This window comes from Epinephelus moara, chromosome 10, assembly GCF_006386435.1.
Source record: "Epinephelus moara isolate mb chromosome 10, YSFRI_EMoa_1.0, whole genome shotgun sequence".
Taxonomy (NCBI): domain Eukaryota; kingdom Metazoa; phylum Chordata; class Actinopteri; order Perciformes; family Serranidae; genus Epinephelus; species Epinephelus moara.
Window position 1 is genome coordinate 37,594,672 of NC_065515.1, and position 14,980 is coordinate 37,609,651.

Sequence of the window (14,980 nt, forward strand, 5' to 3'; positions counted from 1 at the left end):
AGTCAATGGAAAGCACGCAATGCACTGTTCTTTGTTTCATGTGTATTAAAAAAAAAATACTTTGCAGCAAGAATTTGCTGGCTAACCAACATTAGTGCTTCACTAATGAAAAGCAATTATGCTGTGTTAAATAGATTACCAGTACAATATGATCCTCATTCATAAACAGTCTCATCTCCATGTTTCCCCTTGTTGCATCAACTCTGTTGGTGCCTGTTGAATAAGGTTGGATTGGATTTGTCTTGCATCACAGGGCGACATGTTTCATATGACAAAAACAACAACACCACATTTACACTGTCTGATACACAGAACATCCTGGGAGGAACTACTTTCTGATATAACGTTCAATTGGTTGAGGAATGAAATAGCCATTTTACACTTCATACAAATTGTCCATGTCATGCCATTAATGTTTGAATCTTTCTTTCTGGCCACTTGTCAAGTATACATCTTAGTTGTGTCTGCTATTCAATAATTAAAGCTTTGATAGCAAAAGAGTCATCTGTCTCTCCAATATGTATATGTGATCTTTACTCCTCCCAAATGTAAGTTTTTTGGTGCTATATTCTGTTATGAGACACTTGAAATAATAAGTCAGTGTAAATGGGGTCAAGACTTTTGTAATCTATCAGGGGGGCACTATGCGAAAATCAGAATGTATGAGTTGTCTGGAAACTGTTCTCAACAAGGAGCTGGCTGAGCTGGCAACCAGCAATTAACGTTAATAACTCCATAATTGCACTATTATGTTGTTCAAATCTGCGCCGTGCATACTACATGGTTGTCTACTGTGTGTCTTGTTTGTATATGATGGTTGTAACTGCTGTGCAGCTCTGTCGCACTATGTGCCCAGAACAAATTTCCCACTTGGGACAATAAAGTTTATCTTATCTTATCTTATAAACAGCAGCACTACACAGCAGCAACAGTGCTGGCAGAGTGCAGAGTGGTGACAATGAGCAAGCTAATGATATACACACATGTACTAACATGCATGCGCAGCCTACCACAACAAAGAACATTGAAACTGATTACAACACACACAGAGGGAGCGTGACTTCATTCTCTGCTCAGGACGCCATTACTCCATTATATCTTTACATAGATAATAGTGGTTTGCTGCTGTATAAATGCTCTAATGTAGCATACACAACCTTCATATGGAAGATGAACCCTTACAGCCAAAATACATGGGACATGGTTGCACCACGGCATGTCTGCTGCAGCGTGCTGCTAAGTAACTGAAGCTGCTTCAATGACCATGGAAGTTGCACTTCCCTGTGTGGGCATCGAGCTGCTCAACATTATTTTTATGCAGCAGATTTCTTTTATTTTTTATTTCTCCACATGTGGCTCTGCAGTCCTCATTCATTCATTCATCGTCTAACCGCTTCATCCTCTTGAGGGTCGCAGGGGGGGGGGGCTGGAGCCTATCCCAGCTGACATTGGGCGAGAGGCAGGGTACACCCTGGACAGGTTGCCAGACTATCGCAGGGCTGACACATAGAGACAGACAACCATTCATGCTCACATTCACACCTACGGACAATTTAGCGTTATCAATTAACCTAGTCCCCAATCTGCATGTCTTTGGACTGTGGGAGGAAGCCAGAGTGCCCGGAGAGAACCCACGCTGACACGGGGAGAACATGCAAACTCCGCACAGAAGGGCTCCCACACCCGGGATCAAACCAGCAACCCTCTTGCTGTGAAGCGACAGTGCTAACCACCATACCACCGTGCCGCCCGCTCTGCAGCCCTCCAACAGATAAAAAAAACTACATAGAATTGTATAAAAATTAGTACAATCTGTTTTAAAATGGTTAAAATGAACACCGCAGTGTACCAGAGGCAATGCAAAGCAGCAGAGCAACCTTGTGTGTTTTACATTACAGGTTAAAATAAATCAGTGCATCCTGTCTTTAAAACAATCCAGTTAATTAATTCAGTAGCAATTAATATAGCCTACACTTCCAACCCCTGCATAATCAACAACATCATCACTTGGCAAAACACAATATGCACTCAGTGAAGCTGACAGCAACCACACACTGCAAAAACAGAGTCTGTGCAGCAGGTAAACACCCCGTTCAGCCTAAATGACACATAGCGTCCATGCCCCACGGATCTATTTTATGTCGGTCATTTGCTAGATGGCTTTTGGTCATTACATGCATTAGAGGTTCAGGTTATACCCCTAACGTCCCACCTTTCTCCTTAATACCAACCTGACCAATTGGTTGTGATCCATCACTGGCTTCCCAAATGTACTTCATAGGACATCTGGCAAAGAGATGCACATCCTGCATCGGTTGAATGCAGGTCTCAACAGTGTTGGGAGAGGGCTGTTTTGTTCTCTATATATCTTATGGTGGGGTTTTTTTATGGGCCACTTTCAGGAGGAGATTAAGGAGGAAAATTTGGACAAAGCCATAGTTTGTGTGTTCTTCACTGTATTCCTGTTTCACTCAACGGTAGCGGGAAGCGGTAGAAGATCAGATTTGATTGTCCACTTTGGAGCAATGAGGTGTTTTACATACCGTATGTGGTTCTTTCATACTTCCACTTGTTGCTAGCTTGGATTTAATAATTACCCTTAAATATCAGATGATGCCTATTCCTTATCTTATCCGTTTTGTGATTAATGCACCGTATCTGCATAACAAAAAATATTTTTGACTGGATGAATGGTGAAGAGGGCACAATGTGTGACTGGTTACTAGAGCCTTGAAACAATTAGGATGCTTGATAGCCTTAGATGGATGAAAACTGAGTCCCAAAGCTCATTATTGTTGGAGTGAAGCATCTCAGTGCCGCTGATCTGCATTCTCAGCACCGCTCATTCCACACTGGTGCAACTAATCAGCAGTTCTACATTTCAAATTCAGATTCTTGTTTTGATGATGACTTGTTCTCCAAGGCATTTTATTGATGCTATTGCTTGTCCTGATTATATTTATTTTATTCATTAGTCACTTCTTTTTTTCCCTGTGTGTATTTGCATCCTCAATCTTGTAACTTTTTGTGAACTCAAGTTTTTCTCAAGTTTTTTGATGTCAGTCTTCATTTTAATTTTTCTTAACTTGCTTAAGATCAGACACATTTTTAGGGAAAAGTTTGTGAAATAGATCAAAATAACTAAAATAAAATGAAGTATTAGATTTTTCAAAAATATTCCTTTCAAGGCAGCAGCTTCAGGCAAACTGTTCAGGGTTTTACATGATGGATGATTAAATGGCAGTCTGTTTTTGGCTACTTGTTAAACGTTTTACTTGGTCACTAAATATTGACTTAATCTAGTTCTCCTCTCCCTGGTTTCAGGCTTCAGAGGAGGCCTCTCTGCTGATGTCCAGCCCCAGGATGCTGCTCCCTACATCGGGCACACTGCCACCAGGTGCCCCCCTGTCTGTCCACCACCAGATCCAGCTGCTCCAACAGCAGCTCCAGCAGCAACAGCAGCAGACACAAGTGGCTGTGGCACAGGTGCGTCCATCACACATACACCAACACACCCTTTTTTCCCCAAGTACTCTAAATGTTTTGTGGCTGTGAATGCTCATTTTCCATACTCCCTCTGTAGCTATAAAGCTGGTAAAGTAAGAGATGTATTTCATACTTTGCCTAATTCACTGTTTTCAGTGATATTACAATTTAGGTTCCCCTAATACCTGCACATGGTGTGATCGTCATTACCATAATGAGTGGTACTGTGGGAACTGTTGCACTGACTGCTGTTCCTCTGCAATGAAACAGTTTAATTTGAAATCACTAGAACAATGACAGCCGCAATACTCCTGAAAATAAATTTAAAGGCAAAAAGCTGATAAATGCAGGAAACAAAATCAGTTATGATTACTGAAAAAATATTGGATTTACTTTACATTAGCTGAATAATGTGTACACTGACAGTGTTTTATGTAGACAAATAGACTTAATGTCCCCAACCTGGAAATTTGTTTCCACAGTGTGTGCATTGTCCATTAGGCTGGGACAGTATCTTTTTTTTCACATCATCATACCTTCCTGAAATTTCTCTGGGGTATACAGTATATGACATACTGTATGGTGCGGTATATGATATATGAATATTTTTGTGCTCTTTTAGTGAACCAAGACAAGCTTTGTTTACTCACGAATGCTCACTTCACTCGAACTCCACAGTAACAAAATAAAATTCACCAAAACTGTCTTAGTAAGTCTTGTTAGTAGTTTAGATAGTTAGTCCAAAGTTTTAAGAATTACCAGCTCTAGTTTGGTCAAAATAAACACTTAATTCACAGAATTATATCTGAAAATATGCTGTTTTTCCAGTAGCCTCTCTCTGTGCTGCTAGCCGGTGGTTTACAGTCCTGTAACGTTATCCCCAACACTGACAGTCGCCATGTTTGGTAGCTCAGCTGCCTGTTCCAGCAGAAGGGACTGACCTGTGGTGGCGTGTGATGTACACTACGTACAGTACATCATCTAAACAGCCTTTTCATATGAGTTTAATAGAAAAATTAATATTTACTGAAAATCATACCATTGGGATTTCTAAATACCCTGGTATACTGTAATGATGTGAAACTACCCAAACCTATTGTCCATTCCTCAAGAACACAGATACACTCGCACAAGAACACACCCTCACAGTCACCCAATAGAATATGCATACCCCTACATATACATAATCACACATATATAAATAGACAAGAGACAATTAGAGTCTAGTTCTGTAATCAGCAGGGCATTGTGCCCAAATACTCTATTAATGCCAGATCTACAAGTTGTTTTACTGTGTGTATGAAATCCATGTGAACTGTAAACATGCACTTTAGTGAGATGTAGGTGTGAATTCATTATGATGCTTGGAGCATGTAAGTGAAGACTAACGTAAAGTAGAGTGGTGCATATAAGAGCATGGTCATTCATATTTTCCTCTTGAATGATATAAAAGCTAGCAACAGTCCACTTAAACACAGGCATTTCAGGCTCTTTCGTGTTCAGATTGAATCGTAGCATGAATTTTCTCTTGTCACCACAGAAAATTTAATTTCAAAGATGAAGAAAAACATTCAAATGCATGCTGTCAAGTAAATAGTTAGAAATAAAAAGCCTTCAAGAAGTATGGGCCAATAAATTGTGAAACTGCAGCACCCTTCTCAGGATGTAAATATTTGAAGGATGTCAGTGATTAATCAATTATCCAATTGGCATTTATAATTTCACAGATTAAAATGACTTCACCGATAATGCAGAGGACAACTGGTGGTGTAACTTCAGAAAATATCACGGTGTGGTGTTTGTAGGTTTGCTGTGGTGTGTGGTGGAGTTACTATGTAGAGCCTCTTAGTTTTTAATGAGCTTGAGGTAAATGTGTGTTTGCTGTAGTGATGAGGAGATCGATTCTTTTCAGAGTCAGATTCATGACGTTCACCTGCCAATAGCGAACCGACTTATGAACAACTCCTTTGGTTCATGTACAGCTGCAGTTGTTATTTGGGCAATTGGCGAGTTTGCTATGTTCCACAAACTCTCTAAGCACTCTGTTACATGTCACAATCACAAAAGACACGCAAAATAGCTATTAAGAACGTACCTTTTGCAATTTCAGTCCAAATTGGCTTCTTTGGGTCATTGTGTCACTGAGCAATTGGTGCACTCACTCGTTCTGTGCTTTGTGCTATTGGGCTAGCTCGCTGAACAAGAGTGTGACACTGAGCGGCGACTCTCACTTGTTTTTCAGCTCAGTGGATATGTGCCCACGAGTGACTTGTTCCTGAAAGAGAGTTCAGAGAAACAAGTTGTTCCTCTTTAAGAGTTATTCAAGAGGAGCGAATTGTTTGCAAATCTAATGTCACTTATTTGGTGAACACCCAAATGGACTGTAAAGAAACGCAACTGTTGATGGTGTTGGAGGTGTTGATAATTTCTGAAGCATGAAATTGTGAAAAATCTACAGTTGTTGTTTGGTAGCTGTGCAGTTCAGCTATCTGAGGCTCATGCTAACGCTAAACTAGCATCTTGAACAGAACCGGCAGCTAGGTTTAAGCAGTCTGAAAAGCCTCACTTAGCAGGACTCTAACACATGCTTCTGTCACAATTAACACAGAAGTGAGGAACTGTTCAAGCAACTCTCCCCTGCATTTTAGAGGTGGCAGTAAATGGACAGATAAAATAGGAGCAACGTTATTGTTCATCTCTGGGACATCTCGTCCGGCTGAACAGCTGTTTGCAGCAGCTCGGCACATCAGCTCCAGTGTACAACACACCACTTCATCATGTAAATCTAGTCTGCAGGTTATTTTATATAAAACTGGTCAGACCGAAGTCTGTTGCAAGGAGACTGGAGTAACCTGTTTTACACTTATTCGATAAAGTTGCGGGTTATTCACCGTAGAAGGCGACAGGAGTTTTGATTAAATGTTCATTAATTGTTAGACTTGTCCAACACATCTTGTCTAATCTAATTAATGCCCTATAATGAAACTGGAGGTAGTGCAGCTGTTTGCTGTTTGTACTACATTGGACTTTGTTGGGCCAAAGTATAGCGACAGATGGGAGCTACACAATTTTAGATAAAGTCATGATTTTGTGTTATTTACTTTATCATTCAAGTAACTTGGTGTTTACTTGATCTTTTCTTTTAACTCTTAACTCTTAATGTAGCATTCTCTGATTTTGTGCCAAACGTAGATCATGTCCATGGCAAAAACTGTTTTCTAATGGAAAAACATCCTATGTATTTCATAAATTGTTAGTGATTAACTGATAATAGACTGTCAAAGTGGCCAACTGTCAGTTAAAGGGATTGCTTAAAATTTGCACCCCTACAATTAATCCACATCATTAAGCAGTCTATGTTAAAGTGAACTCAGTGAATGCAAGCACATATTTACAGAAAATGTACCTGCCATTATCAGGGTCAGGGTTATCTCTACCACCGTTTTAATTTTACATACCCATTTATACACAAACAGGGAAACAGGCGGCTGGAGCCTGTCCTAGCAAAAGGAATTTTTGTAATATTTTTGTACTAAATAAGAAAATTATCCATTGCTGGCCACACCGCCTGCGGTAAAAGGATAATGTGATCAATTGGAAACACTCAAGCACCATTGGCAGAGTGAAGGAGATCAGCAGCCGCCTGCAATCCAATCTGGATTTGAAAAGAAAAGTAAGAAGGGAGTGCACACAGCATCAGACATCAATCACCCAGCTTGAGTGGCTGCAGTGGGAGAAGTGACTGGTGACAGCAATGGCTTCAGGCTTATGAGCTGGATCAACACACACGTACATGCAGTTTGTCAGCCTGCTTGCAAAAGGCCTCGAGACTTGAAACTGCAATTTCACAACTCAACACACCCTCCTGCTCGTGCTCGCTCACACACAAACACACTCCTGGCCCAGAAGTGTCCCAGTCAGTTAAATACTGATGTCTCATGGCTTCCAGAGAAGGATACAAGGGTCCTGATTAAACCGCCTGTTCACATTGAACTTAGCTGGTCCCTTGTCATGACCTGAACGACATCAGACAGGCTGCTGCTACTGCTGACAGCTCACACGTTGGGATTGAGCGTGCCCAGACATAAATGCCATTAATTATACTTTGATGAAGCCGGAGGTCACTGCCTGCTAGCAGAGACACTGGTGTAGATTTTTTAAATGAGTCAAAACAGCTTTGGCACATAAAAGAGAGTATTTTATCTAATGTGGAATATTTCAGATGAGTATGAGCCACCTAGAGGTGGTTTCACCTGACCCTGGCTCTTTTGCCATTTAGTGAGGTTTCCCAGGTGGTCCCAACTTGTCTGAGCTGTTGTAACTGTTAGCTTCCAGACAGCTTCAAAATTAGTTTCCACTGACTCTTCAGCTTGTTTCCTTTAAGACTGATCTGTGAGTCTAAAGGCCTTTGCAAACCAAGTCTAAATTTTTCATCCAAAATTGTTGCACATTTAAAAAATAAAGATGACCTGACGTTGTGTCAATAACGTTTAAACATTGACCTCAAAACTTTCGTCCGTCATTAAAGTTTCTGGAACAGGTTTGATTTTCTGGGTTTTGTTACGTCTGTTAATGCCTAGAGAGTTGTTTGACCAAAAAGCAGTGAAGAAAATGTGGTGTATCCTGCAAGATGCACACATCTGCAGCAAGAGAAAGGAACAGGGTGCACAGTATCATAACTCAGATAGCCTTGTAAGATAATAATATTCAGGTGGATAATGATGACGAGGGAGGGGGAGGATTTAATAGAGGATGAGGACCGCACACAGACAGAGAGTGAGAGGCAGTGTGGAGACAGAGAGGGAGGACAGCTCAGCTCAGGTAGCCGCAGTGCCAAATGTAAGATGGTAGAGAGTGGTGACAGCCAGGGAGGTCCTTCCAGTGGAGCAGAGCAAGGGAGCAAATCAATAGAGCAATGAAACAGTCAAGCAGACTCAGTGTGCAAGGTTTATTGCACAACCATTTTTATGGGATGACAGATTAAAATAACACATATGAAAAGTACGCACTTGGTGGGCAGAGGCCTTCACCTGTGCTTCTCTTGCCATTGTATATCATTTAGGCCTGTAATGGTTGTTCTTAAATGACTTCCTGGGTAATTAGTTGATTGATTGACAGAAAGTAATTGAAAATGTTTCTAAATTTTTATTTTCCCAATATGTGGTTTCTAACATGGAGGCAGTGATGGATGAAGCACCTGAGGGCCACACTTAAATACAGATATCTCACCAGTAAATGACTTCGGTAGAAGTTAAAGTCACCTATTAGAATGTTGCTCGACTAAAAGTCTAAGTATCTGATATTTACTGTACTTAAGAATCAAATGTAATTTATTACATTAAATGTAATCAAGTAAAAGTACAAGTAAATGCTGGAAATAAAAAAGCAAGCGCTCAGAATCCTGAGGATTTTGAAGTTTATTTCTTCTTAACACCACCTTAAAAAAGGAGTGTACGTTACGCTTGAGGAAAAACGAGGTCATCTTCACGACTTCTAGGATTTAAAGAAAACCTTTGACTACCCAGGCAGACACACTACAGTGGAGCAGTCACCATGCTGTTACCTGTCACAAATCTTTATCTGCTTGAATCATTTCTCATCCTCTATGCTGCGGGATGCCATTCTCTGCTTCCATCATGAAGTCTGTGTCATTGTAGTGGCTAGCATGTAGCATCTTATCTGACATGCAGCCTGGCTTGACTGGAAATCCTAATTTAACTGCAGCTTAGAGAGCACTTGTTTTTACACTTGACTTCATGTGATTAACCTATGATCGAAGTAGCAAGCTAGGACCACTGATTCACCAAACCTTCTGATTTTATGTTGTAGTAACGAATTAATGAAAATGCTTAGGACATTAAAAAAAACAGATACTGGAATAAAATACTTGTACTATATAGGCTACATATATATACACACACAGACACTCACACACATACAGTATTTATTTCAGTTTTTCTGGACAAATGCTGTTACGTCATCAGTTCTCTAAAGTGAATCTTGAAAGGATCACCCAGCATTAAAGACCAAGTGTTTACTAGGAGAGAGAAGGAAACTGCCTGTTTCTGTACTCTCTGTCTTTCTCCCTCACTCTCTCAGACAAACTCCTTCTTACAGGTAACACTAAACCTGCCTGAGGCTCCTTCTAACCAGCTGTAATGAGGGAGGAGAACTTACTCCACCACTGAAGGTCAAACAGTAGACAGTAACAAGATGATTAGTTCTGCACTAATAGTGCACATTGTGAAAGAGAGGGATTACGTGGCACACACTAGTGAGATATGTGAAAATGTGTGTGTGCTCATCTGCACATCTCTATTTGTGTGTGTTTTTGTTTTATTAGTTACAAACTTAGTTTCCCGTTCAAAACAAAAAAGCTTTCCCTGGTGTCTTTGCCTCAGTTTCACACCAGGAAATAAAATGGCATTATTCTGTTTTTTATTTTTCTGACTTTTCACGTGGGGAAACCTAGTTATGTTAAAGGCAGATATTGCTGTTGTTTATGATTTGATTATCTCAAACAGCCCCCCCCCCCAGTGATTTTGCAGAGCTGTCAGGTTTTGAGTGTGGCTTTGTCATAATGAGGTTGTTGTATAATAACAATGCAACAACACTCAACAGTGATAAACAAAGACACACAGCCAGGAAAAACAGATTTTGTGAGGAATGTGCTTGTTGGCACAACACCAGTAATATTAAGCTTTCTTTTCATCGGTCTAATGCTTTTTCAGAATTTAATGAAGTCAAACTCTCCCAGTGATATGTGCTATGGTCAACATTTTTTTATCAGCAGTAGCCATTCAGTGTATTTACAATCTGGAATTTCTCCTCCATAGAGTAGTTTTCATTTTTAGTGGTGGAGTCCGCCATTCCAGGATCCAAATTGCCCTCATTCGCCAGGGATTCACACGGAGCGATAATAAAATACAGATAATATATATAAATACAGACCACCATTCTATGAAAATAAACTCCTAGTTAAAGCCATAACATATGATGTGCACCATTCAGCAACCCCTGTTTTCATTTGTTGTGTTTCTCTATTTAGTTTTTCAGTTTGTTTTTTTCTTTAAGCTGAATTGATTGATCGCTTCATCAGTCTGTTGGCAGGAAATTAATCTGCAACTATTTGAGAATCATTTTTAAATCACTAATAACAACCATTCATTGGTTCCAGTTTACTTATATGAGAAGATGATGCTATTCTGTTTTATATTAGTGTAAATAGAATATCTTTGGGTTTTTTACCATTGATCTTATAACCCAAGTCGGGCGTTGGGATCTGGGAACTTTAAACTGTAGATTAATCATGAAGAAAATCAGAAGATTAACGATAATGATAATAGTCTTTAGTTGCAGCCCTGTTAATATGAAAATCTTTGATCATTTCAGCTGCAGTACTTCAAAGTAATGATGCAATATGGCAGCATTTCTGTCATTCCAGCTAATTATGGAAGAAATAACTTATTTTTGGATATTTTCACAGTTTTCAGTGTCTGTGCTGATGAAAGTGTCTGTGACATTGTGGCCTAACCAGGAAACTGGGAAAATGTTCAGAGGTCAAAGTAAATGGCGGTAAATTAGCGAGCTGGCCGACACTAATCACGGCTCTCTCAGGAATGAGTGGAAGTGGAGATGTTTAATGAAGTCAGGGAAGTGAGGGAGCACCACGACGATCTGTTTCAAGATGAAGTTCACTCTGCAGATGCTGCTCTCCCCCTGCTTAATGAAATTTGACCTCTCGCTTCATCTCTGTCTCTTTCTAGCTTACTTACTGATTTTCCCTTCAGTTCTTTCTCACCCCATTTCCTCCCTTCCATCCCTTACTTACTTCTTTTACTTTTGTTTGTTTGATACTTCCCTCTTTCCCTTCCTCATATCTTTTTCATTCTCCTTTCATTTATTTTCTCCCTCTCCTTCCTGTCCTCCCTTCAACTTTCTCCCTTTTTTCCTGCCACCTGCACCTTCCTCCCATTTCTCCTTGGTTCATTGGTCTGTCCTTTATTTATCCTTCCCATTGTCTTTCTCCTCACAAACACATCTTCTTTCCATCCCCCTTTTTGTCTCAGTCTGTTTTTTACGCAATTATTATGTCTTGCTCTCTTTTTTCCCACACTGCTGCTTGGCCTTTTCTGGTTCTCTCTCACTTCATCAAGCACTCTCTCACCGCGTTACGCACATTACATAAGTGCATTTCTAATCGTTTCCTTATCATTGCACCAGCAAAATGATCACTTCCCCTTCAGTTTTTTTTTTCTCCTCCAAAAATGAGATAAAAATAGAGACAAACAAGTGTTGGAGGGGTTTCAAACACTTCCAAATCAAAGGGACCTGGCGTGGGCAGGGAATGCGATGATGGTAATCCTGTGTGAAGAGTACATCCTCAGCAACCAACCCTGTGGAGTCATAACACACAACCGGCAGTCCTAATCCCCTTACACTACCAGTGGGAGAGTTGCTGTTTTTCAATTTTGTCTGAAAGGGAAACGGTATCATTTAAACAGCCTTGTCATCCAGTTTCTATGATATCTGCATTTTTTGGATTAGGAGGTAATCCACAAGGTCTTGATTTTGTTTTTTAACATTCTCATTTTGTTTCCGTACGTAGTGCCAAGTGCTCTTTGCAAAGCACTTCTCAGTGATAACAGAAGGTTTCTGCATGGCACTTATTCAAAACTCTAAAATTAGGGCAAAATTGCATTAAATTTTAAGGCGTTTCGAGCAAAAAACATACAGTAAAAGCCTGTAGGTTTAATCACAATTGTGTTTTACCAAGTTGGATGAAGTGAAATATCTTTTTACATTGCTGTATGTTCAGATCAGTTAAATAAAGATGTTTCTTTGGCTTGTAAAGAACTGACAAGATGGGAGGAAGCAAGGAGGAAAAAATGTCAAACTGTTGTGAAAGAAGGAGCCGGGAAGATGAAAATTGTCCTCAGGCGCCGTTCTGTTCTGGGGAACAGTTTTGAACAAAGAACGCAATAAAAAGGAAGAGAGATGCTGCTGCCTAATTAGAGCTTTAAGGAGTCATTTCAGTCGCTTGAAGCTCCTTCAATTTCACGACACTCAGATAAGACGGCAGAAAACATTGGGTAGCAGCAGGTTTACTACCAAGGGACCACCACAGTGAGCACAAGTGGAGCACCTTTTTAATTGGCTCTTTGTCTGGGTTCTACTTTTAGTAGGCATTTGAGGTCTTCTCCCTCCTTTTAAAATAATTTTCAATGTTTTTAGTGGATTGTCGTGCTGTCTGACAGTCTGGTTGTGTTTGTTAACTCTTAATGTTTTTACATTTACAACGTAATTCTTAAATGTGTTGATCTGTTTATGCATTTACTTCAGTTCAGACCAGTCTTTAAATTGGTTTCTGAAAAAGAAAAAGAAAACCTCAAGCCAGTCTCCCTTTCCTGCAGCATTTGTGTTTTACCATAATTTAACAAATTGTTATTCTGTACTTGCCGCTACCTGATCACATTTTAATTACATGAATAAATGTGCAGTGTGTTATGTCTGACGTGTGATATGGAGGAATGAAATTATGTTTGTCTTGGTACCAATCTGTTGCAGCACTGATGTACACCTCCATAGAAAATAAATTAATGTGGAAAATGGAGATATAGCAACATCAATTAACTACCGCAGTGGCAGTGTGGGAGAAATACTAGTCTTACATACGCATTATGGATGGTTGTCTTGCAATATGTCAGGTATCACAGAATCACCTGGATTATAGAACCATCATTGTCATGTGCAATCTGTCAGTGTAGTATTGTATCTTGATTTGTTTTGCTTTCAATAATTGCACTACTATTTTCTTTATTCCCAGCAAACATTTAGGGCCCTGTTTGAAGGATCTGTAGTGCATGTTATAAAGTGCCTGGCACAAGGGCATTTAGGGCGTGTCCAACTTCCCTTTTGCTAGTTTAACAGCACTTAATCTGGGTGCAAAGGGATTGTTCTTCGGCCCTTAATTAATTGAATGTGTGTTTTGCATGTAACATGAACAGTGCACCACTGCTACCCCAAAAAACCCTTAAATGGTGCCCAGAGAGAGAGAGATGGAGAGACAGAAATCAGAGAACAAAGTTAAACAAAGCAGTGCGGTGTGTGTATAGTTTAGGCTATTTGTCAATAAATGCCACAACTCCTTCAGCCCTAAGCCAAGTTCCTGTGTCTTGCCTGTCACCTGTTAACTGAATAAAGAGGGTTAGCCCCAAAGTTGGTGAGGGGCCTGTTGGGCTTCTTTACCAGGGACCTCCTAGAGTACAGGATTGCAACTGGTCATCTTTAATTTCCTTTAAAAGGCTGGTGAGCCTGAACCTGGCATACTGCTATTTACATGGCAGATGCGGCAAATCGGAGAAGCGAGTGGTTTTCTGCTGAGAGTAGTTCAGTAAGAGGAGTGGTGTCACTGCAGCAAATATCGTGGGACATTTAAACAACAAAACTTAAAACTTTAATGATGAACTGGAGAGAGGAAAGGCAACTAAACTTCTCGCCTCTGAAATAATCAATGAAGTTAGGCTGCCCCTGGTGTGTAAATGTGCACAGCGTCTCTCATAATGGGGAGTCTGATGTGGAGCAGCAGCAGACAGCAGCTATGCAGCGCTCTACTATGTTCACATTTTAGAGAATGTGAGTAATATTTACCTCATTAATGATGTGCTATTTTACTCACCCGCAAACCATTTGCACGTCCCTGTGTGTTGTAAGCAGAGTGTACAGGGGTTGTTAACCCACCTTTATAGGCACATCTTACTGTCTGAATAATGTGCCCTTTAAAAAGCAGTAATATACAGTATACTGTGCAATCCTGATCTTAAACCAGGTTTTTGTTGGTCAGTGGGGCAGTTGCTTTCTGTGGCTTCAAAATAGCAATGCGCCAACAATGCACTGACTACACCTCATTTTAAGATAATCATTTTAAGGGCGCAAGTACATTTGTTTCTTAGACAACATGGGCACTGGCTGTGGAAATGACAAATGCATTGGTTTGAAACTAGCGATGACAGTTGCAAAACGCTGTGTTCTGCTTTTTGCTAGATATTAGACAGGGCTCAAAGTGTTGGTACTGAATGTTGTTAATGGTCCCCAAAATATGATGTGGGGAGTCAACAGTAATTTTATTTGTAAAGCACTGGTCAAAGCAAAAATAACAAAGTCCTTCACAGAGCAAAAATCAAGACAAGAATATATCCATTCAAAAAGACAATAATACATAAAACAAGGATAAAAGTCACTAACAAAGATAACCTTTACCAAATGGACAACAAAAGTACCCTAACCTTAACAAAGTAGTAATTTTAACACAAACCCTAATCGTTCCTTAAACTTAAAGTCGTTTTGTGCCAACCTAACCTTATCCATAGTGTGTCACATGGTAAAACTCTTCTTTTTTAATGGTCTTGGAAAGCACAGACAAATGTGTGTCCACAGGGGTATTAGATCAGAAAGTTATTGTGTGTCATTCTAGAGACCTGGGACAAACTATGTA

The 14,980-nt window shown here is 40.0% G+C and overlaps 1 protein-coding gene across 2 annotated transcripts in view; it reads left to right on the forward strand.

The window, feature by feature from the left end:
• LOC126396276 (carboxyl-terminal PDZ ligand of neuronal nitric oxide synthase protein-like) overlaps positions 1-14,980 on the forward strand; it is a 262,435-nt gene that overhangs the window by 198,303 nt on the left and 49,152 nt on the right. For both annotated transcript variants that reach the window (XM_050054220.1, XM_050054221.1), the window contains one exon: positions 3,325-3,486. In XM_050054220.1, the coding sequence (XP_049910177.1) occupies positions 3,325-3,486 (162 nt within the window). The remainder of the gene's footprint in view (positions 1-3,324; positions 3,487-14,980) is intronic.